Source organism: Pecten maximus, chromosome 10 (genome assembly GCF_902652985.1).
Source record: "Pecten maximus chromosome 10, xPecMax1.1, whole genome shotgun sequence".
Classification (NCBI taxonomy): domain Eukaryota; kingdom Metazoa; phylum Mollusca; class Bivalvia; order Pectinida; family Pectinidae; genus Pecten; species Pecten maximus.
This window is the reverse complement of record NC_047024.1, coordinates 2768526-2794737: the sequence shown is the minus strand read 5'-3', so window position 1 is coordinate 2794737 and position 26212 is coordinate 2768526. Positions and strand designations below refer to the sequence as shown.

At 37.1% G+C, this 26212-nt stretch overlaps 3 protein-coding genes across 3 annotated transcripts in view; 1 reads left to right on the top strand and 2 right to left on the bottom strand.

Moving 5' to 3' along the window:
* LOC117335914 (mucin-17-like) overlaps positions 1–17725 on the bottom strand; it is a 99196-nt gene extending 81471 nt beyond the window's left edge. Inside the window, 1 exon segment of the mRNA XM_033896195.1 lies at positions 17633–17725. The gene's annotated coding sequence lies outside the window, so the exon portion shown is untranslated.
* Positions 10402–11996, top strand: LOC117335910 (protein PELPK1-like). The gene is made up of 2 exons (XM_033896190.1): positions 10402–10540; positions 10849–11996. Exons 1-2 carry the CDS (start codon positions 10402–10404, stop codon positions 11994–11996), a joined length of 1287 nt encoding a protein of 428 aa, XP_033752081.1.
* Positions 17726–19088: 1363 nt separating the features above from the next.
* LOC117335905 (gamma-aminobutyric acid type B receptor subunit 2-like) overlaps positions 19089–26212 on the bottom strand; it is a 46167-nt gene continuing 39043 nt past the window's right edge. The window contains 2 exon segments of the mRNA XM_033896174.1: positions 19089–21019; positions 24730–24881. Coding sequence (XP_033752065.1) covers positions 20763–21019; positions 24730–24881 — 409 coding nt within the window. The 3' untranslated portion in view covers positions 19089–20762.

Below are 26212 nucleotides of genomic sequence, written 5' to 3'. Positions count from 1 at the left end.
TAAATCCTTGTAAATCATGTAACTCTGTAAATCCCTGTAAACCTGTAAAACCCTGTAAATCCTGTAAAACCCTGTAAATCCTGTAAAACCCTGTAAACCTGTAAAACCCTGTTACTCTGTAAAACCCTGTAACTCTGTAAAACCCTGTAAAGCCATGTAAAACCCTGTAAATCCTTGTAAACCTGTAAAACCCTGTAAATCATGTAAAACCCTGTAAATCATGTAAAACCCTGTAAATCATGTAAAACCCTGTAAACCTGTAAAACCCTGTAAATCCTTGTAAACCTGTAAAACCCTGTAAACCTGTAAAACCCTGTAAATCATGTAAAACCCTGTAACTCTGTAAAACCCTGTAAAGCCATGTAAACCTGTTAAATCCTGTAAACCCTGTAAACCCTGTAACTCTGTAAAACCCTGTAAACCATGTAACTCTGTAAACCCTGTAAACCATGTAACTCTGTAAAACCCTGTAAACCATGTAAGTCCTGTAAAACTCTGTAAAACCATGTAAACCTTGTAAAACCCTATAAACCTTGTAAGTCCTGTAAAACCCTGTAAATCCTGTAAAACCATGTAAACCTTGTAAACCCTGTAAACCCTGTAACTCTGTAAACCATGTAACTCTGTAAAACTCTGTAAACCCTGTAAAACCCTATAAACCATGTAAGTCCTGTAAAACCCTGTAAATCCTGTAAAACCCTGTAAACCTTGTAAAACCCTGTAAACCCTGTAACTCTGTAAACCATGTAACTCTGTAAAACTCTGTAAAACCCTGTAAACCCTGTAAAACCCTATAAACCATGTAAGTCCTGTAAAACCGTGTAAATCCTGTAAAACCATGTAAACCTTGTAAAACCCTGTAAACCTTGTAACTCTGTAAAACCCTGTAAATCCTGTAAAACCCTGTAAATCCTGTAAAACCATGTAAACCTGTAAAACCCTGTAAACATGTAAAACCCTGTAAATCCTGTAAAACCCTGTAAACCTTGTAAAACCCTGTAACTCTGTAAAACCCTGTAAATCCTGTAAAACCCTGTAAAACCTGTAAAACCCTGTAAAACCCTGTAAACATGTAAAACCCTGTAAAACCCTGTAAAACCCTTTAAATCTGTAAAACCATGTTCTGTAAAATGTGTATTAAACCTGTAAACACGGTAAAACCTTGTAAACCCTGTAAACCCTGTAAACCCTGTAACTCTGTAACCCTGTAAAACCCTGTAACACCCTGTTACTCTGTAAAACCCTGTAAACCCTGTAATTTAACCTTAATAAACCTGTAAACCCTGTAAACCTTGTAAAACCCCATTAACCCAGTTTATAAAGACTGTGTAGAAGTCACTTATACTTACAGAGTTACTGAGTTCCTCCTAACATCGGTGAACATAGAATACACTGAGGTCCCAAAGCCTAAACACACATGAACAGTATATAGGTATCTATCAATAAATGACCTGTACAGTGTGTAATGTAGGTAATACTGGACAACAGCTGGCAGTAACCTGACTGGGTATGGCTGATACCACCACAGACTAACTACGGTATCACAGGTCATTATCATCAATCAGACACCTTACATGTCCATTTTTTATACTGTTGATATATATAGCACTTAGGTTGTTCATAAACATTTAATGTGTTGTGTAAATCCTTAGTTAGGTTATAAATGCCAAACATGCTTTTAACACAATCTATTTTATGAAGATTGTAAATGGCTACATATCTTTTACTGGAAAATATCTAATAGTTTCTGTAGAATTACAAATAAGGATATATATATATATAATTGTAACTGAATTAAAATGTTTCACCTGCTTACAACAACAAGGTAAAAACGTAACAGAAACATATTTAGGACCACACATATCAATCAAATTGTCTGTGCACAAACTGTACCACTCACAGTAAGGTAAGTATAGGTAGCCAGGCATTGTCTCAAGTATAGGTAGCCAGGTATTGTCTCAAGTATAGGTAACCAGGTATTGTCTCAAGTATAGGTAGCCAGGTATTGTCTCAAGTAGGTAACCAGGTATTGTCTCAAGTAGGTAACCAGGTATTGTCTCAAGTATAGGTAGCCAGGTATTGTCTCAAGTATAGGTAGCCAGGTATTGTCTCTAGTATAGGTAGCCAGGTATTGTCTCAAGTATAGGTAACCAGGTATTGTCTCAAGTATAGGTAACCAGGTATTGTCTCAAGTAGGTAACCAGGTATTGTCTCAAGTATAGGTAACCAGGTATTGTCTCAAGTAGGTAACCAGGTATTGTCTCAAGTATAGGTAGCCAGGTATTGTCTCAAGTATAGGTAACCAGGTATTGTCTCAAGTATAGGTAACCAGGTATTGTCTCAAGTATAGGTAACCAGGTATTGTCTCAAGTATAGGTAGCCAGGTATTGTCTCAAGTATAGGTAGCCAGGTATTGTCTCAAGTAGAGGTAACCAGGTATTGTCTCAAGTATAGGTAACCAGGTATTGTCTCAAGTAGGTAACCAGGTATTGTCTCAAGTATAGGTAGCCAGGTATTGTCTCAAGTATAGGTAGCCAGGTATTGTCTCAAGTATAGGTAACCAGGTATTGTCTCAAGTATAGGTAACCAGGTATTGTCTCAAGTATAGGTAGCCAGGTATTGTCTCAAGTAGGTAACCAGGTATTGTCTCAAGTAGGTAGCCAGGTATTGTCTCAAGTATAGGTAGCCAGGTATTGTCTCAAGTATAGGTAGCCAGGTATTGTCTCAAGTATAGGTAGCCAGGTATTGTCTCAAGTATAGGTAGCCAGGTATTGTCTCAAGTATAGGTAGCCAGGTATTGTCTCAAGTAGGTAACCAGGTATTGTCTCAAGTAGGTAACCAGGTATTGTCTCAAGTATAGGTAGCCAGGTATTGTCTCAAGTATAGGTAACCAGGTATTGTCTCAAGTATAGGTAACCAGGTATTTTCTCAAGTATATAGGTAACCAGGTATTGTCTCAAGTATAGGTAACCAGGTATTGTCTCAAGTATAGGTAGCCAGGTATTGTCTCAAGTATAGGTAACCAGGTATTGTCTCAAGTATAGGTAACCAGGTATTGTCTCAAGTATAGGTAGCCAGGTATTGTCTCAAGTATAGGTAACCAGGTATTGTCTCAAGTAGGTAACCAGGTATTGTCTCAAGTAGGTAACCAGGTATTGTCTCAAGTATAGGTAGCCAGGTATTGTCTCAAGTAAGGTAACCAGGTATTGTCTCAAGTATAGGTAGCCAGGTATTGTCTCAAGTATAGGTAGCCAGGTATTGTCAGTAGGTAACCAGGTATTGTCTCAAGTATAGGTAGCCAGGTATTGTCAGTAGGTAACCAGGTATTGTCTCAAGTAGGTATGATGTAATGTCTGACACAATGTATACTCTACCTGTAGTTTTACATTCCAAACTTGTGTATTGCTTGTTTATTTTCATATCAAAATCCTCTTTTTGTGTGTGCAATAGTTGTTTTACCCAAAGGACCAGAATTATAATCATAAGTTTGATAACAGTATCCAAGAATTCAGCTACCAGGACATACTGGAACAGGGTCAGGTCGACCCAACATTGATCATCGATCGCACACTTTTCATCTTTACAGATTTTTAATTATAGCACAATAGATTCAATACTGAAGACGCTCATTGGTACATACAGTGGATACTGTAACATTATATTGGTACATACAGTGGATACTGTAGACGCCCATTGGTACATACAGTGGATACTGTAGACGCCCATTGGTACATACAGTGGATACTGTAGACGACCATTGGTACATACAGTGGATACTGTAGACGCTCATTGGTACATACAGTGGATACTGTAGACGACCATTGGTACATACAGTGGATACTGTAACATTATATTGGTACATTCAGTGGATACTGTAGACGCTCATTGGTACATATAGTGGATACTGTAACATTATATTGGTACATACAGTGGATACTGTAGACGCTCATTGGTACATACAGTGGATACTGTAACATTATATTGGTACATACAGTGGATACTGTAGACGACCATTGGTACATACAGTGGATACTGTAACATTATATTGGTACATACAGTGGATACTGTAACATTATATTGGTACATACAGTGGATACTGTAGATGCTCATTGGTACATACAGTGGATACTGTAGACACTCATTGGTACATACAGTGGATACTGTAACATTATATTGGTACATACAGTGGATACTGTAGACGCTCATTGGTACATACAGTGGATACTGTAGACGCTCATTGGTACATACAGTGGATACTGTAGACACTCATTGGTACATACAGTGGATACTGTAACATAATATTGGTACATACAGTGGATACTGTAGACGCTCATTGGTACATACAGTGGATACTGTAACATTATATTGGTACATACAGTGGATACTGTAGACGCTCATTGGTACATACAGTGGATACTGTAACATTATATTGGTACATACAGTGGATACTGTAGACGCTCATTGGTACATACAGTGGATACTGTAACATTATATTGGTACATACAGTGGATACTGTAGACGCTCATTGGTACATACAGTGGATACTGTAGACACTCATTGGTACATACAGTGGATACTGTAACATAATATTGGTACATACAGTGGATACTGTAGACGCTCATTGGTACATACAGTGGATACTGTAACATTATATTGGTACATACAGTGGATACTGTAGACGCTCATTGGTACATACAGTGGATACTGTAGACACTCATTGGTACATACAGTGGATACTGTAGACGACCATTGGTACATACAGTGGATACTGTAGACACTCATTGGTACATACAGTGGATACTGTAACATAATATTGGTACATACAGTGGATACTGTAGACGCTCATTGGTACATACAGTGGATACTGTAACATTATATTGGTACATACAGTGGATACTGTAGACGCTCATTGGTACATACAGTGGATACTGTAACATTATATTGGTACATACAGTGGATACTGTAGACGCTCATTGGTACATACAGTGGATACTGTAGACACTCATTGGTACATACAGTGGATACTGTAACATAATATTGGTACATACAGTGGATACTGTAGACGCTCATTGGTACATACAGTGGATACTGTAACATTATATAATGGTACATACAGTGGATACTGTAGACGCTCATTGGTACATACAGTGGATACTGTAACATTATATTGGTACATACAGTGGATACTGTAACATTATATTGGTACATACAGTGGATACTGTAGACGCTCATTGGTACATACAGTGGATACTGTAACATTATATTGGTACATACAGTGGATACTGTAGACGCTCATTGGTACATACAGTGGATACTGTAACATTATATTGGTACATACAGTGGATACTGTAGACGACCATTGGTACATATAGTGGATACTGTAGACGCTCATTGGTACATACAGTGGATACTGTAGACGCTCATTGGTACATACAGTGGATACTGTAGACGCTCATTGGTACATACAGTGGATACTGTAACATTATATTGGTACATACCGTGGATACAGTAACATTATATTGGTACATACAGTGGCTACAGTAACATTATATTGGTACATACAGTGGATACTGTAGACGACCATTGGTACATACAGTGGATACTGTAGATGCTCATTGGTACATACAGTGGATACTGTAGACGCTCATTGGTACATACAGTGGATACTGTAGACGCTCATTGGTACATACAGTGGATACTGTAGACGCTCATTGGTACATACAGTGGATACTGTAGACACTCATTGGTACATACAGTGGATACTGTAGACGCTCATTGGTACATACAGTGGATACTGTAACATTATATTGGTACATACAGTGGATACTGTAGACGCTCATTGGTACATACAGTGGATACTGTAGACGCTCATTGGTACATACAGTGGATACTGTAACATTATATTGGTACATACAGTGGATACTGTAGACGCTCATTGGTACATACAGTGGATACTGTAACATTATATTGGTACATACAGTGGATACTGTAGACGCTCATTGGTACATACAGTGGATACTGTAGACGCTCATTGGTACATACAGTGGATACTGTAGACGACTATTGGTACATACAGTGGATACTGTAGACGCTCATTGGTACATACAGTGGATACTGTAGACGCTCATTGGTACATACAGTGGATACTGTAGACGCTCATTGGTACATACAGTGGATACTGTAGACACTCATTGGTACGTACCGTGGATACTGTAACATTATATTGGTACATACAGTGGATACTGTAGACACTCATTGGTACATACAGTGGATACTGTAACATTATATTGGTACATAGTGGATACTGAAGACGCTCATTGGTACATACAGTGGATACTGTAGACGCTCATTGGTACATACAGTGGATACTGTAGACGCTCATCGGTACATACAGTGGATACTGTAGACGCTCATCGGTACATACAGTGGATACTGTAACATTATATTGGTACATACAGTGGATACTGTAGACGCTCATTGGTACATACAGTGGATACTGTAGACGCTCATTGGTACATACAGTGGATACTGTAGACGCTCATTGGTACATACAGTGGATACTGTAGACGCTCATTGGTACATACAGTGGATACTGTAGACACTCATTGGTACATACAGTGGATACTGTAACATTATATTGGTACATACAGTGGATACTGTAGACACTCATTGGTAGATACAGTGGATACTGTAGACGCTCATTGGTACATACAGTGGATACTGTAGACGCTCATTGGTACATACAGTGGATACTGTAGACGCTCATTGGTACATACAGTGGATACTGTAGACACTCATTGGTACATATAGTGGATACTGTAACATTATATTGGTACATACAGTGGATACTGTAGACGCTCATTGGTAGATACAGTGGATACTGTAGACACTCATTGGTACATACAGTGGATACTGTAGACGTTCATTGGTACATACACTGGATACTGTAACACTATTATCTGAGGAGGACTTAACCTCATCAGCCATTGGATTGGAGTCAGAGTATATACCAGACCAGACTAATGGAATAGATGATACTTTATCCAATCATAACTCATGAATTTAGGGTGTGATATGTACTGTATATATTTATATATATGTTTACACCCGAAGTAATAAAAAATTACTCACACACAGGTACTTAAGTCTTCAGATATCTCTCAATGTTATCCAGTGTGGTCCTCATATCAGAGATATGTCTGACCTCAACTATTGACAAGTTGAAAAAAACATGATATAATCCTACATCCACTACAACATCTACTCGATAGCCACGTCAGCACTATAATGTGTTAAACAGGCAATCTGTCAGCACTCCGGTGACAAAAACCTATATACCCACATCACTCTCCCTGATCTCCACAAAAAGGTCACCTTTAAAAGCTGTCCTATACACCCGACTTGTGGTCCCCCAACAATAGCAGACTTTTCATTAGTGTACACCTACGACTGTATACAACCTTTTGTGTAGACTTTGTAAGACTGTGTGTACAAATTTTAATTTAATATCTCAACCCATGAATAAAATTATTTTTGTTTACTCTGACTATTACAAGTGAATATCATCATTAAGATATGTACTCAGTGTACTAAACAGATTATACTGCTGTACATATTTACATATAATTACTGGAGCAACAATTTTTATAAGGAGGCAGTGACTGGTTATCAATTGAATTATCGGGGGAGTATACATTTGTACTTTAACAGTCGGTCATGGTATTCAAATAAAAAACAATTCTTACGTTTTGATATATATTTTTTCATTTTTTTTCTTTAGTTTTTCAGTTGATTGATTAGATCAATAAACATCTGCCGGATAATTGTGCAGCTTTATTGAAACTTTTACATCTTATTAACAAGAAGGCTAGGATGATATGTTGGCCTCGCTAGTCGCCATTTCAGCAACCAGAGTAAAATATTAATTAAACTTCTGTTAACCTTTTCCTGGCAAACAGATGTTTGTGACAAGTTTTCCAAAAGCTTTTTATTTCCGTTAGGGTTCTAATTAGAAGTACTAATACACCAAATATTTCCCCATTTTATTACGTAGGGCTATCTCTCCTGTTCCAGTAATAGCTAATGACCGGTGAGATCCATACATAGTATATATATATGTGTATGGTTATAGGGTTGGGATTTTTAATATATTTCGTTTTATGATCATGAGACAAAAGTCTGTGAGTACAGAGACCGATAGGACCAGATTCAGCACGGTCAATCTTCAGATAAAATATATTTCATTCACATTCCATGTTATCCCAGAAATGTCCCAGTTAGTAGCTAAGTCTCAGATATGTCCCAGTAGTATCCGTCTCAGATGTCCCAGTAGTATACTGTACACCATTGGTACATACAGTGGATACTGTAGACGCTCATTGGTACATACAGTGGATACTGTAGACGCTCATTGGTACATACAGTGGATACTGTAACATTATATTGGTACATACAGTGGATACTGTAGACGCTCATTGGTACATACAGTGGATACTGTAGACGCTCATTGGTACATACAGTGGATACTGTAAACACTCATTGGTACATACAGTGGATACTGTAGACACTCATCGGTACATACAGTGGATACTGTAGACGCTCATTGGTACATACAGTGGATACTGTAGACGCTCATTGGTACATACCGTGGATACTGTAGACGCCCATTGGTACATACCGTGGATACTGTAGACGCTCATTGGTACATACAGTGGATACTGTAGACACTCATTGGTACATACAGTGGATACTGTAGACGCTCATTGGTACATACCGTGGATACTGTAGACGCTCATTGGTACATACAGTGGATACTGTAGACGCTCATTGGTACATACAGTGGATACTGTAGACGCTCATTGGTACATACAGTGGATACTGTAACATTATATTGGTACATACAGTGGATACTGTAACATTATATTGGTACATACAGTGGATACTGTAGACGCTCATTGGTACATACAGTGGATACTGTAGACGCTCATTGGTACATACAGTGGATACTGTAACATTATATTGGTACATACAGTGGATACTGTAGACGCTCATTGGTACATACAGTGGATACTGTAACATTATATTGGTACATACAGTGGATACTGTAGACGCTCATTGGTACATACAGTGGATAATGTAGATGCTCATTGGTACATACAGTGGATACTGTAACATTATATTGGTACATACAGTGGATACTGTAACACTAACATCTGAGGAGGACTTAACCTCATCAGCCATTGGATTGGAGTCAGAGTATATACCAGACCAGACTAATTGAACAGATGATACTTTATCCAATCATAACTCATGAATTTAGCCTGTGATATGTACTGTATATATTTATATATATGTTTACACCCAAAGTAATAAAAACGTACTCACACACAGGTACTTAGGTCTTCAGATATCTCTCAATGTTATCCAGTGTGGTCCTCATATCGGAGATATGTCTGACCTCAACTATTGACAAGTTGAAAAAAACATGATATAATCCTACATCCACTACAACAGCTACTCGATAGCCACGTCAGCACTATAATGTGTTAAACAGGCAATCTGTCAGCACTCCGGCGACAAAAACCTATACCCACATCACTCTCCCTGATCTCCACAAAAAGGTCACCTTTAAAAGCTGCCCTATACACCCGACTTATGGTCCCCCAACAATAGCAGACTTTCCATTAGTGTACACCTACGACTGTATACAACCTTTGTGTAGACTTTGTAAGACTGTGTGTACAAATTTTAATTTAATATCTCAACTCATGAATAAAATTATTTTTGTTTACTCTATTACAAGTGAATATCATCATTAAAATATGTATGCTGTACTATGCAGATTATACACTAGTGTACACGTTAACTGGAACAACAATTTTTATAAGGAGGCAGTGACTGGTTATCAATTGAATTATCATGGGAGTATACATTTGTACTTTAACAGTCGGTCATGGTATTCAAATAAAAAACAATTCTTACGTTCTGATATATATTTTTTCATTTTTTTTCTTTTGTTTTTCAGTTGATTGATTAGATCAATAAACATCTGCCGGATAATTGTGAAGCTTTATTGAAACTTTTACATCTTATTAACAAGAAGGCTAGGATGATATGTTGGCCTCATTAGTCGCCATTTCAGCAACAAGAGTAAAATATTAATTAAACTTCTGTTAACCTTTTCCTGGCAAACAGATGTTTGTGACAAGTTTTCCGAAAGCTTTTTATTTCCGTTAGGGTTCTAATTAGAAGTACTAATACACCAAATATTTCCCCATTTTATTACGTAGGGCTATCTCTCCTGTTCCAGTAATAGCTAATGACCGGTGAGATCCATACATTGTATATATATATGTGTATGGTTATAGGGTTGGGATTTTTAATATATTTCGTTTTATGATCATGAGACAAAAGTCTGTGAGTACAGAGACCGATAGGACCAGATTCAGCAGGGTCAATCTTCAGATAAAATATATTTCATTCACATTCCATGTTATCCCAGAAAGGTCCCAGTTAGTAGTTAAGTCTCAGATATGTCCAAGTAAGTACCAGTCCCATATGTCCCAGTAGTATCCGTCTCAGATGTCCCAGTAGTATCAGTGTCAGATGTCCCAGTACTATCAGTATCAGATGTCCCAGTATTATCAGTGTCAGATGTCCCAGTAGTATCAGTCTCAGATGTCCCAGTAGTATCAGTCCCAGTAGTATCAGATGTCCCAGTAGTATCAGTCCCAGATGTCCCAGTAGTATCAGTCCCAGTAGTATCAGTCTCGGATGTCCCAGTAGTATCAGTCTCAGATGTCCCAGTAGTATCAGTCCCAGTAGTATCAGTCTCGGATGTCCCAGTAGTATCAGTGTCAGATGTCCCAGTACTATCAGATGTCCCAGTAGTATCAGTGTCAGATGTCCCAGTAGTATCAGTGTCAGATGTCCCAGTAGTATCAGATGTCCCAGTAGTATCAGTCCCAGATGTCCCAGTAGTACCAGTACCAGATGTCCCAGTAGTATCAGTCTCAGATGTCCCAGTAGTATCAGTATCAGATGTCCCAGTAGTATCAGTCCCAGATGTCCCAGTAGTATCAGATGTCTCAGTAGTATCAGATGTCCCAGTAGTATCAGTGTCAGATGTGCCAGTAGTATCAGTCTCAGATGTGCCAGTTGTATCAGTCTCAGATGTCCCAGTAGTATCAGATGTCCCAGTAGTACCAGTCCCAGATGTCCCAGTAGTATCAGTCCCAGATGTCCCAGTAGTATCAGTCCCAGATGTCCTAGTAGTATCAGTCTCAGATGTCCCAGTAGTATCAGTTTCAGATGTGCCAGTTGTATCAGTCCCAGATGTCCCAGTAGTACCAGTACCAGATGTCCCAGTAGTATCAGTGTCAGATGTCCCCGTAGTATCAGTGTCAGATGTTCCAGTAGTATCAGTGTCAGATGTCCCAGTAGTACCAGTACCAGATGTCCCAGTAGTATCAGTCCCAGATGTCCCAGTAGTACCAGTACCAGATGTCCCAGTAGTATCAGTCTCAGATGTCCCAGTAGTATCAGTACCAGATGTCCCAGTAGTACCAGTACCAGATGTCCCAGTAGTATCAGTATCAGATGTCCCAGTAGTACCAGTACCAGATGTCCCAGTAGTATCAGTGTCAGATGTCCCAGTAGTATCAGTGTCAGATGTCCCAGTAGTATCAGTGTCAGATGTCCCAGTAGTATCAGTCTCAGATGTCCCAGTAGTATCAGTACCAGATGTCCCAGTAGTATCAGTACCAGATGTCCCAGTAGTATCAGTACCAGATGTCCCAGTAGTACCAGTACCAGATGTCCCAGTAGTATCAGTCTCAGATGTCCCAGTAGTACCAGTACCAGATGTCCCAGTAGTATCAGTCTCAGATGTCCCAGTAGTATCAGTACCAGATGTCCCAGTAGTACCAGTACCAGATGTCCCAGTAGTATCAGTCTCTCAGAGTCCCAGTAGTAGCCAGTATCCAGATGTCCCGTAGTATCGTATCAGATGTCCCAGTAGTATCAGATGTCCCATAAGTAATCAAGTGTCAGAATGTCCCAGTAGTCCCAGTAAGTATCAGATGTCCCAGTAGTATCAGTGTCAGATGTCCCGTAGTATCAGTGTCAGATGTCCCAGTAGTATCAGTCAGATGTCCCATCAGTAGTCAGTCCCAGATGTCCCAGTAGTATAGTCTCAGATGTCCAGTAGTATCAGTTCCCAGATGTCCAAGTACGTCATCCCAGATGTCAGTAGTATAGCCAGGTCTAATGTTAGTAAGATATGTCATCTTGAATTGACAGTGTCCCAAGATCATGAACACTGGTCCAGAGTTCTAGACTTTTTGTAATTTAAGACTGAGTGAGTGACCCTGTGGCGGTTAAAAGTGCTATAAGATTTACCTGTGGATACTAATTAAAACAAGGTCAATACTGGATTGTACTGGAGGCCTGACGGGTCAGATCATTTTAATATCATCAGCTGATTTATATCATGCAGTGGTTGTTAATTAAAAACTTACCTGTTAATGTTTCCTATTGGGGAGGGGGGATTAATTATGAAACCTTTCATATCTCTGATAGTGAAGTTAAATTAGTGTATAAAACAACTAGCTCATGGAACAAACACGTCATACAATTGTACATCATCTGTATGTCAGGACAGTACATACCTTATATGTACATCATCTGTATGTCAGGACGGTACATACCTCATATGATTCTACACCATCTGTATGTCAGGACGGTACATACCTCATATGTACATCATCTGTATGTCAGGACAGTACATACCTCCTATGATTGTACATCATCTGTATGTCAGGACAGTACATACCTCATATGTACATCATCTGTATGTCAGGAAAGTACATACCTCATATGTACATCATCTGTATGTCAGGACGGTACATACCTCATATGATTGTACATCATGTGTATGTCAGGACAGTACATACCTCATATGTACATCATGTGTATGTCAGGATGGTACATACCTCATATGTACATCATCTGTATGTCAGGACAGTACATACCTCATATGTACATCATCTGTATGTCAGGACGGTACATACCTCATATGTACATCATCTGTATGTCAGGACGGTACATACCTCATATGTACATCATCTGTATGTCAGGACAGTACATACCTCATATGTACATCATCTGTATGTCAGGACGGTACATACCTCATATGTACATCATCTGTATGTCAGGATGGTACATACCTCATATGTACATCATCTGTATGTCAGTACAGTACATACCTCATATGTACATCATCTGTATGTCAGGACATGTACAGTACATACCTCATATGTACATCATCTGTATGTCAGGACGGTACATACCTCATATGTACATCATCTGTATGTCAGGACGGTACATACCTCATATGTACATCATCTGTATGTCAGGACGGTACATACCTCATATGTACATCATCTGTATGTCAGGATGGTACATACCTCATATGTACATCATCTGTATGTCAGTACAGTACATACCTCATATGTACATCATCTGTATGTCAGGACAGTACATACCTCATATGTACATCATCTGTATGTCAGGACAGTACATACCTCATATGTACATCATCTGTACCATCATATGTACATCATCTGTATGTCAGGACAGTACATACCTCATATGTACATCATCTGTATGTCAGGAAGGTACATACCTCATATGATTGTACATCATCTGTATGTCAGGACGGTACATACCTCATATGTACATCATCTGTATGTCAGGACAGGTACATACCTCATATGTACATCATCTGTATGTCAGGACAGTACATACCTCAAATGATTGTACATCATCTGTATGTCAGGACAGTACATACCTCATATGTACATCATCTGTATGTCAGGACAGGTACATACCTCATATGTACATCATCTGTATGTCAGGACAGTACATACCTCATATGTACATCATCTGTATGTCAGTACAGTACATACCTCATATGTACATCATCTGTATGTCAGGAAGGTACATACCTCATATGTACATCATCTGTATGTCAGGAAGGTACATACCTCATATGTACATCATCTGTATGTCAGGACAGGTACATACCTCATATGTACATCATCTGTATGTCAGGACAGTACATACCTCTGTGTACATCATCTGTATGCCAGGACGGTACATACCTCATATGTACATCATCTGTATGTCAGTACAGTACATACCTCAATCCTATTTGCAGGGTCTGAAGACAATATTAATGCTTTAGCTCTTTCTCCTCCATTTCTATTTTGAAGAACTGACAGGACTGATGTAAATATCCTACCTGTCTATAAAGGACGTACATCAGGTAAAAAGTAAGCCTTCAATAAACCGCATTGTGTGGTCACTTTCACTAGTGGTACGTACATGTAGTTATAAAGGATGTACGTCCACTCCAGGAGAGCAAGATCAGGTCCATAACCGTTGTATTCACTTCGATCCTATGATGTTCTATCAAGACTAGAACTGTACAATACTCATGATCAGTTACCTGGAGTTTTGAATGGTGTTACATAACATAATTAAAGTGTTTCACCAGGTAGGTATGAGTAGACTAGATGTGTAGGGTTAAGTAGGGAGCCCTGGGGTTCCAGGTTTCACAAAGACCTATATATAACAGGTAATTTATAGTTTAAACCTTCATTTAATACCCACACACTTCCCAATACAAACTAAACCCTCACAATGGTATAGAATCACCAAGAGCTGTGACATTTACAATGGATAGCATTGGGGTAGCATTTATTGACTTATCTTATTGGGCCTTTATCACAATGACACATTCATTTGTTTTGAATGATTTAAAAGGCATTTTTTTTCTTTTCGCAAGATAACACAATTAAACGACTTAAATTCCTATTTACTCAATGCTTGGCCGATAACATTTGCAAGTTCAACTCCTGATTCAGTACATTTACATTAAATATCCTCTAAGAAACTGGTAACAAATCTGTTTTCTTGCAGAAATGATGTATAGGTGATATAGTGCCTTAATTAGCAAACATTACCTGTAAGAATAGCTTAGCTGATTCAATTACTGGATCAATATGTTCTGATCTCAGACTATAAATAGCTTGTATTCTATCTCATCACATTTTACAACAAAAGATGTTGATACGAAACAAGTGGTCCTTATTTGGTCAACATTTATTTTGATCCCCAATATCTAGAGATGCTGTCGAATGTTGTAGGTCCCTAGCTGCAGATTTCCTTATAAGCATGTTGTTTCTGGATGATTTTTATGATAAGGATTTTTGGATGATGTCATTGCTATGGTCTAATAACATTCTAAACTTACTGATAATTTCAGAGTCAATATTATATTATACCCTTATATTAAGTGTCAATATTGTTCTTACACTTTACTCTATGTGAGAGCTACACGTATTATTGTATTGTACACCTGATGGTATATAGTTACAGGTTGTTTCTGAGTTCCACTGGATTATAAACAGGTAATGTTACCTTATAGTCCGAGCACCACTAAATGCTTAAAAATTATAATTGGTCCTTGTGGTTCCTATATACAGAAGTTGGTATTATTGGACATATGCTACAAAATGTACTATCCCTTTAATCCAGTAGGATTTCTGGGACATGTCACCAGCATATGTTTGTGTCATTAGAGAGAACATCTGGTACATCAGGATTATCAATTTTACAATAGATACAGCTACAGGGCAGTGGATGGAGTAGTTACCAACAATGCGGCTCTGACTTACAGATTTTTATCAGGTCTGATGTTCTGTGTTGTACACTGGTAGAGATATGGTTGGATAAGATATACATTGTTTTACAGATTTTTATCTGATGTTGTGTGTTGTACACTGGTAGAGATATGGTTGGATAAGATATACATTGTTCTTTTCTCATTGTTTTGGGATGGGACCTTTGTGACTCATTTTGGGAAGAAAATTGATGAATCGGGAAATATTTTTTCTGGGATAAACTGCAAATTTTGGGAATTTGGCCTAAATAAGGTTGGAATTCATGCCAATCATGGGTATGGGGTCCATTAACAGCCCCAAAAAAACTATAAAAAAAAACCCTGATATAATATCATAAAGATGAATGCAATGTTGTGTTAGTACATTAACTACATCTATATGTGTAAAAGAGAGAATATACCTACGTTTGTTTCAATACCTAGTCCTCTAGGGATCGTACCTGGGACTCTAGTCTTACACTCAACCGACTGACATTAAGAGAAGTTCCCTCTAATCTAGAACAGTATATTGTGGTTAATTAATTACCAGGATTCCAGCCACAACACAGCTGAGAAAAGACCCCCCAACATTTAAAGATCAATCTCAAAAATGTGTTTGCTTTGTTTTTGTTTTAACGTCCTATTAACAGCCAGGGTCATTTAAGGACGTGCCAGGTTTGGAGGTTGAGGAAAGCCGGAATACCCGGAGAAAAACCACCGGCCTACCGTCAGTACCTGGCAACTGCCCCACGTAGGTTTCGAACTCACAACCCAGAGGTGGAGGGCTAGTGTTAAAGTGTCGGGACACCTTAACCACTCGGCCACTGCGGCCCCGAGGTGGAGGGCTAGTGTTAAAGTGTCGGGACATCTTAACCACTTGGCCACCGCGGCCCCTCAAAAATGTGATTTCCCAATATAACCTATATAGTAAAGTTAGTTATCCCCTTGGCATCCAGCAATAAGAATTTACATTGCGGTGTCTTCCTCATTTCATAGCTGCACATTTTTGTTTCGAAAGTGATGAGACCTCTCATGAATTAATTTTCCAGATACTGACAGAGGCACAAATCTGTTGTCTTTGATGTCACATACGTCACATAATTTAACAGGCCATGGAAGGGATATTTGAACTTAATAATTTTTCAAAAATATTATCCGTAATTGTATTAATGAATTGGTGGATTTGTACATCAGTTTTTTTTTTTTTTTTGTTGTAATTTACAAGTTAATTATAAACATCAATGAAAATATTATTTAGTTTCATCAGAGACCTATATATAGTATATAGGTCTCTGGTTTCATGCTCAGGTATGTATGAAAGAAAAAACTGAATTGCTAACATGAATGTGCATAGCTTAAATAATGCTTTAGTTGTTTACAACAAGATAAATAATATATTACTAAAAGATATTTGCTGAAAACATGGTCTATATCCAAGAAAAAATCACTCTGTCTTGACACAAAAAACATTGCTGTCATCCCTATATAACTCACATAGCAAGTTCTTCCCCTGGGGGTATTGTGCACATTTCCTATCATTTAACGTTACAACTTACATTTAAAAATACTGTAATTTGTAACTACTTTCCGCTATACCGACTCGACTGGTACATCGATTCTATATATTTTTATATATAAAAATCACTAGGCCTAATTAATTTTCTTTAGCTTATTCAGTAGAGCGTGACTAATAATAAACCAAACTAGGCCTTATATTGTCTCGGGTTCGTAGCCTAACTGTTACCTGTTTTCACGTGCATCGAGCTGAGCAGTATTGGAGTGGGCGTCACTTGTCCACAAATTCATATAATTACTTCCCTGTGGCTTCAAACTTTCGGGAATTTGACCACGCACGTGTATGACTTACAGTTACATGTTTAAATAGAAAGCGAGTAGATTTAATCTTACCTGCACGAGTTGGACGCACTCCCGAGGGGAGACCAATCAGCTAACCCGAGTCTGATGCTGAACGTCAACACTAGACCACCTGTCACCAAAGTTGTCAACACAGGAAGAACTTAATACAAGGGAGATAACTTCCATGTGAACGTAGACATTAGACAAACATGACAGGTGAGTGTTCCCGACTAAACCAAGATGTTTCCGACATATACAGGCGTAGATAATGGATTTTATATAGGATTAATGAATGATATAAAATACGTATACAGTACAGCATACATATCCGACGTTTTCTTTACAATGAAGATTGTAAGAATGTGCGTCAATTTGTAAATCAATCAAAGTACTGAAAGTACTGTGACAGCGCGAATGGAAGGGATTTCAAATAAATAATGATTTGGAAATGTATGTAACGCTATATAGGCCTGCATAACCGTCTCAAAGCGGTTCACAAATTATTGTCCGTGGTTATTGCGTCTTTAGCAACCAACCTATGTCTTTCTTAACACTTTGCACTTGAATGCACACAGCCGGAGCTGCCATTTTCACACGGCTTTTCATGACAAGTAGCAATTTTCAGGAAAAGTTACCGGACGATGGACGCCGCTCCATGTCATAAGTCCTTTAGACAAGGTGAGCTAATAAAAATGACAGATCAACGCGAATTGAACCTCGGGCGCTCTAGCGGAAACAAATTCCCTTTATACGACACATGTCCCTTACATCAATAAGGATGGTTATTTAAGGATTGAATGATGTTATGTTGAGGTGTATGGGGGTATAAACCTCAATAGGTCTTGAGACAAATTTTATGAACTGCGATATGCAATATTTTGTCTTTGACAAATAGGGACTTGTGCAAGTCTACCACGGAACTTACCGAAATGTACGTCATTACTCTTCGTCTACATATGGTTAATACTTTCAGGATTTCTTTCGTGAACAAACTTAATAGCGAATTAAAACAAATATTAGTTTTAAAGGAATTTATTTCATATAAATATGATCACTTTTGAAAAGGAATTAAAAAAAATATAGTCCAAGCTCGACAAATGTATTCCTACGCCGGACTTGATATAGTTCATTGAAAAATGACTCGAGCTAACTGTGGTAGGTTCATTGAGTCTGAATTGAGTGGAAATATAAATATAACACCTTAAATCTACTTCAATATTGCCGATATCTAAAAGAATTTGTCACGATAACTAACCATGATAATATCAATTCAGATGAGGCTTCTGCTTCTTCTCACTATCGCTGGGTTTCAATTTTGTTATCATATGTAGACACACTGTAAAATCTCATCTGTAATCGAACTGCTGTACGTGTACAATGTATTTAGACACAATAGTATATTTCACATGCAATATAACTGATATACGTGTATGTAGGTAGTGATATATCTCACCTCTAGTCGAACGGATGCTGCATTGCACATGCAAAAATAACGATAGCAAAAACATAAGTTTAGGGAAATTTAATTTAATACTTTTTTTTCTCATTACAATAACAAATGTAATAAAATATCGAGATTGAAGCAGCCACAGTTTGTATAACAATAATTAGAACAACACTGCTTCATCGGTCTCCGAACATCTACAGATTATATATATATACATGTATGTTTACAATTGTATAAATACATATACAGTGTATAAATACATTTATATCATTCATCTTGCAACTACATTTGTAGCACCGGAAATAACAACTCGCTGAATAGAGGAACATTTCTGACAGTAGGTATGATGGCCCAATGCTTCTACAAACTACTGACCAAATAACCTAAAACGTTGTGAAATGTTAGCCATGATAATAATATGTAATACTGAAACAAAAACAAATTGAATACTGTACAAATACGTCTGGAGGGAGTTTGTTTCAACTACAATGATGTCTATTCGACCAATCAAGGGTATTGCTAAGCTTGCTTTTGACAATCTCGTTAAGTAAATAATGAACTGAAAGATTGCAAATCATGTGATATTTATGTACAAGAGAAAATATTTATCCGGGCTAAATGATATCCAACTAATTGCATTGAATAATTACTTGTTCGATACTCATGTGTTGTGTACATATCCAACCAAATACTATAGGTCAGTATTTCGATCGATTCTATGTAGTGGATTTTGAAACGAAGAAGCTAACATTTTGTTAAATTATATGTTTCATTTTTCAGTTTTCCTTGAGCTAGAGAGAAAAACGAAGATAAGAGACAAATAATGTGCGGTCGTTCATTCTCTAAGCCAGAAATAAACGGCTTGTTATGAATAACTACATTTGTATCTGTGCTGTAAGATTCTAACCACGCATTCATTGCACAATGTGTACCTCAATCGAATGTTTATTGGAACATATTTACGGAAAATGTTCACGAGTATAGCATGCCTTATTATTTCGACGCAATAAGATTTAACACAATTTAGTTGAACAGATTGGCGATAGATACATTGTCGAATTTAGGATAATTGCCGCGAAAAACAATACAGGAACTACATCTAGCGCAATCATTTAGCACAAGTTTTATCATGAAAAGCACTTAAAACAAAATAACCGTGAGGACGTGTACATTTGTAGTGTTTAAATAGCCCTTCCATACATAACTATGAAAACAGTGACAGGATACGCAGAACAATTTAATAATTAGTTGAACGGCAAAGTATTGCATTTAACATTAAAAACGGTTAATGAATGACAATTTTTTTCTCATTGTCACTAAAAGGTAACAGAATTATCTACTTAAGTGCAAATTTCGGTGATTTATAGGGAACACTGAGAAACGTCACCAATACCCATTAACTAGATTCCAGTTAAAGACCAGAATACTGTTTCGTTTGGAATGGAACTAGTACTTATGCAATTCGATACATCAACTGATTTTTAGAAATTTGATGTATAGTGTGTTTACGAATAGTTTAAATAGTTTATTTACATGACTTCTGTAAATGTAGAGGAGTCGACCTTCAGTTTTGGATAAGGTTATCTAAAGCAAATCAAGCGATACAGGCTAAATTATACCTATATTCTGTAAAATTCTTCTTAAAACATTTCTAAAATGCAAACTGATAGTGCACAAACACATAAATAAATGCGGAAATATATATGTAACCAATAACAAATATCGAACAGCTTGTTATTCTGTTATATCGTCCAGTCTTGTTTCCAACTTTCGTTTTTTCGTGGAACCACACGATTTAGCTGCAGCCTGTCTACATCCCTCCAGGAGAGGTTCTAGGACATCAGGCTCCCCCTTTCCCCTTCCTATGTAACCATGTTGCCAGGCAGGCGCTGGAATGGTCTCCTCCTCGTGGACAAGGGCGTTCACCGTCATAGGACTGCACTGTATTAGGGCATTCAGACGTCTACTTGGGGACATTTCTACCGTCCGTTCTAGAATGTTCACATAAAATGATAGCATCCAATATCTGTTTGTTATTTGTCTAAAAGTAAATGTATATAAATAAATATACCTAATGCAAAGGCGTTTTCTAGTATATACATACGTCAATTTATTGAGAATATATTTTCAATAATCAGAAGTAGCGTAATGGTATTAAAGGATGTAAAACCACATTCATAGAATCGCTTAGTGATAAATTAGTGACCTGGTCTGAATTTCTCTCCTTCTCACAAACGCTTTATGTTACATATAAACCTTTAGACATGGGATATCGGTCACATCTTGGAAATATGCAGCATTGCACCTTCGTTTTTGACAATTTCATCAGATTGATCTGTCTTCACGTGCTGTTGATATTGTGTTTACAGCTATAATCCTATCAACAGACCGACCTCCAGAAACACTTTTATACAAAATGAAATGTGGCGTTAAGTTGTAGTTGCTTGACGTTACTACTAGTGGAATTTAGATATTCAAATTAAAGGTTATTAAACACTACACAGAAATGATAACTATTACAAAGCACATAACATATTCTTTGAAAGCATATCTATTCCATTTTGTACATGAAGCAACATATGATTATAATATATATATCTATGTATTGTGTCAAGTGTAATCCTACGCTGTGACATTCAGGTGCCAGTACAACCTCTGTGGCCGCAAAAAACCTTCAATATACAATTTATATATACACAATGCAATACTTTTTAATACATCAGTCCAGTATAAACTCGTGTTAGTGTTAGTACACACAAACTGTTCTTCTACAAACAAACTTCACTTATATATCGGTACCATAATTACATGCCATCTAATATATTCTTCGTAAAATCTACGTCTCACAACCTCTTAATTTATAAATGAACAAATTAGAATGTCAATTTATAACTGAAGATTACTACTTAATGTAAACTTTAAGATAAAGATCAAAATTTAATTTCATAACATTGTAGAAAGTCACTAAAAAAATGCTTAAATGCGTATACTGCTACTTCAAATTCCATTTGTTTGATATCCTTTTCCCTATTATTTGTGTACGTTGAATTGTGATTATTTTCAGGTTGTACGAGATTTGACGAGATAATGACCACCGTATGCTACATACCGTTACTATTACAGAAGGGTTAGTGTTATTTGGCCTCCTTCATGCTCTGCAACAGATCAGTCATTGTTAGTCATACAGACAGCTCACGTGACACACTAATGGACTACAAGTGGAAGTAAGGACGTAAGTTTTGTTAAGTACCAAGGCATAGTCAAAGTGTGAATGTAATGTCAAAATCGACAAAATGACAATGGATAAACTAAAAGTAAGCGATGACCATGGAAAAAAGCACAAAAGTGCGTCTTCTTATCTAAGTACCACGTTCTCAAAATGGGAGCAAAGGTAATCATTTCGTGTTAAAAAAATGTACCATTCTGGGTAATATGGGATTTGTACGAAACAATGAAATAGTTAAACTAAAAGTGGAGAATTTTTATCGTTATTTTTCAAATGCTACAAGATTAGGTTGAATACCAATTTGTTTCTACGAGGCAAAAGAAAAAAGGACCATATGTATCTAGTTCTGATCGACAAACATGTTACCTGCTAAATGTTATTTAATGACATGTCGAATATCGCATCGGACGTGTTATTTGACAATGGCATCGCGATCAAATTGCGTTCTGATACTTTCAAGTAACAAGTAGTGATTTCTTATTATTAAGATACAGTTGAACAATCAACGTTTCTCTTATAATGAGATAAGATTGCTATGAAAATATTATTCTATCCAAAAGTTATTTTACTAGACTTATATTGTAATAGTTTAATGATAAAATCCAAGTTTTGATTTTTTTGATTCTTATCTCGCATACCTACTTCAGTAAGAACGGTATTGTTTATTGATACGAGAAAATTTGGGACCAAGATATGAATCAGTATAAAATGGCGATATTTGATACCAGTATGCAAAATAAACTTTTCTTTAGTCAGATAGAAGACAGGATATAAGGAATAAAAACTTTATACAAGTATTTGTATACTGTTTGATATTGTACTCATCATGGAGGTCCAATCGACTTGTGCGTGTACCGCCTTACACAGCATATTAAGGAAGGTAAATTTTGATTTTATTCTAGTTGTGTAGTGACAGCTTGATGATTTCTGATAAAATGATACTAGACATTCCGGCAATGACAAGGGATGACATACAGCGGAAGTAATGGTGTGATTTCTGTGTTTAATGGCACCGATTTTTGAAAGTACTGACACGTCAGAATGGAACTAAAAAACATTAGCTTTATAAGAATTAATGAAGTCGTATAACCCGAAAACAAATCTACTAAGTTAATTAACGAATATGAAGCGGTTCAAGCTATTACTGCCTATAACCCAAATTGGAGAGCAGTTTTAGATTAGTAGACGAGTAACATTCTAGCAGAGTATAGGAATCTTATTTAGTATAAATCAAAATGCCGCCTTATATAACAATGCTTGTAGTCCATTAGATGAGGTTAAACGATATCACCAGACAAAACGTCAACATCGTCATTGTTAGTAACAGATGTATACAATATAATTTGTCAGACAGGAACGCATTATTTATAGGACAAGTCGCCTCGCCAGTCCGGACATACCAGGTCAGCTCTAATTATCTGATAAAAAACCAAGAACTCTCTCATTGGCCTCTGATTCGAGGGATTATTTAGAAGAAACTCCGATGAAAGTACCTTTTAGAGAAATACAGTGACGTAGCAAGAATGGTTGCTATGTCACCAGAATAGAGTTCATATGATGTACTACACATTTTTTCTGACCACATTTTACCTATAAATAGTATATACCGCGGATACAAATAGAACTGGATGATCTTTTGTGAATGCTGATTGGTTGTCCGTCTAACGAGGCTTCAGTGTAATTATAAAATTATATCATTCTCAATGCATGAATAAACACAATTCAGTTTCGAGCGTTCATGCTGTTAATGGCATACATATGTATGGTTCAGTTTATAGCACATGCATATTGGACAATCAGCATATTAAAACATATTTAAAGTGTACATATGAACAAATTTAATCTTTATCGCTCTGTATAGTGACAATATCACTTTAAGTACGCAATCAGATGTTAAATATTATCTAACCTCAATCTCTCGGAGTTTCAGAAATTTTCTTAAATTTAAGATATAGTACATGTAGTTTACGATAGAAAAGTAAAGGTTATGGAGTTAAGAAACGTTCGAGAACCTTGGATGGGTGCATTGTACCCAAACTAGGAACGGGAAAGGTGACAAAGACTGGTTAGGTTGGTGGATTTCAAATTAGATTAGGTCGAGAGGAAATGTGCAGTTCGATAACCAAGGTATGGTAAACACATGCAAACATTCTGAGCTAACAAAACTTGTGCAATCTGGGACACATTCTTACTATTCTAGAGTATGCAAACATAGCACATGCCCCGATCAACTGATTAGGTAGTAAAATCAATTACTTCATCTCATTAATTATTTAGTCACTTACTGCCGAAAGTTTACCAATAACACAACGGTGTCATAACAAAAGCAAGATATAGAAGAAATTCAAAATTATAATAGAGTTAATCACATTTATTTTTAGACTCCGGAGCTACACGTAAGTTAAGAAAACAAAAATAAAACAGCATATCCAGGACTTTAGAAGATACCGATACCGACCTTCAATGGATACAAACCTGATATTGAAGCCACCGTTTCGTATTTGTTGATACACGCGGACTCCTTACAGGGCGGTTTCCACCTCGGCCGCCTGCTTAGCTGACCCTCTCCAGCTTGTACGCCTTTGTCGTTCATCTGAACACAACTGTTGTCCAGCGTGCTGGTGTATCTGACAATGAGTTCAAAATCTTCTTTCTGATATAGGTATTATAAGCGTTTATGTTTCTGATATAACCGATGTACTTGTCTGAATTACTCCATTTATTCCCCAACTTGTATGGTATGTTTACTTACTTTTGGCGTCCGTATGAAAATAATGTCAGTGTACACATCGCTACAATAACCGATAGTAAGGAAGTATATTCTGTGTAATTCTTATGGTACTAATAATCATACAGATAAAGATTAGTGAGCGCTAAACTACGGGACATATGTATCATGTGTAGACAGCTATGTAGAAACATATCTTTGGATAATCTAGAATCTACAGATTATGGAGATAAAGACATATTGACTTGGTTCGAATCACAGATCACATTTTGCTCAACATTTCCAACTAGCAACTGAAAAAGAACGATTTCCCCTCCTTGTAAAATAAAATCGACATGTTAGTCGACATAAAGACTAAATACTCATTGAATCGTCTCCCCTCCAATGTCATTCCTAGATCAGTAGGAGCTTCATTTATACACGTTATATCTCAAACTCGCTTGTAATGGTTTACCCGTAATTTTCAGTTGAGGAGAAATCAATCTTGTCTGTTTCTGTGGGCCCATTCTTCACTCTACAACCGTCAGACTCTCCCGATAACTGACGCGTACCCGGTTTGTAACAGTTTGGCTTTCTAAAAATGGAAATCCGTCAAAGTATCATTTGTCTTTGGCACTGTAGACAGCAGTACTACTTATATATGTTTTGAAGCAGAAAATTTACCAAAGCCAGACTTTGCTATCTACTGACATAAATGGCACATTATACATTTCACATCATTAATGTGAAATTATATGAATAATTGTATAGGATAATAGTATTTTTAAAGTATTTTAGATAATAAAAAATCAATTTTTCATACTGTGCCCTAAAATAATGGTAAAACAAGATATCCAAGAAACTGATCAAACACACGTTATTTCCCTTTCATAGATCTAAAACAATTAAATAATTAATATATACGTACATGATTAATATTTCTTTAGCTATCGAATATTAACAATTCCAAGAGTAAATACATTTCGTGTCATAAATTGGAAGTGTCCAACATTTTGCGTCTTAACTTGAAGCTTTGTCATAACTGGGGTATTAAGTTTCCTAAATTCAATGTCTATACTTACTTGCAATTTGTTTCCGCGAGTTCCATACAGTCGGTATCGCTTCCTCCCATAGACCTATTAGATCTCAATAGGTGGCGCTGCCGGACCTGGGGTGAGTCTGTACATGTGGTGTGCGTGAAGGCACTAACATCAGAAAAACTCGACATGTGGTCCATCTCTGTCGCTGAAG

Bases quoted from the DNA above. Each gene is read 5' to 3' on its own strand.
- LOC117335910 (XM_033896190.1), top strand. From the start codon at position 10,402: ATGAGACAAAAGTCTGTGAGTACAGAGACCGATAGGACCAGATTCAGC. The intron at 10,541-10,848 runs GTAAGTACCAGT...ATGTCCCAGTAG, and splicing joins TAAGTCTCAGATATGTCCAA to TATCAGTGTCAGATGTCCCA.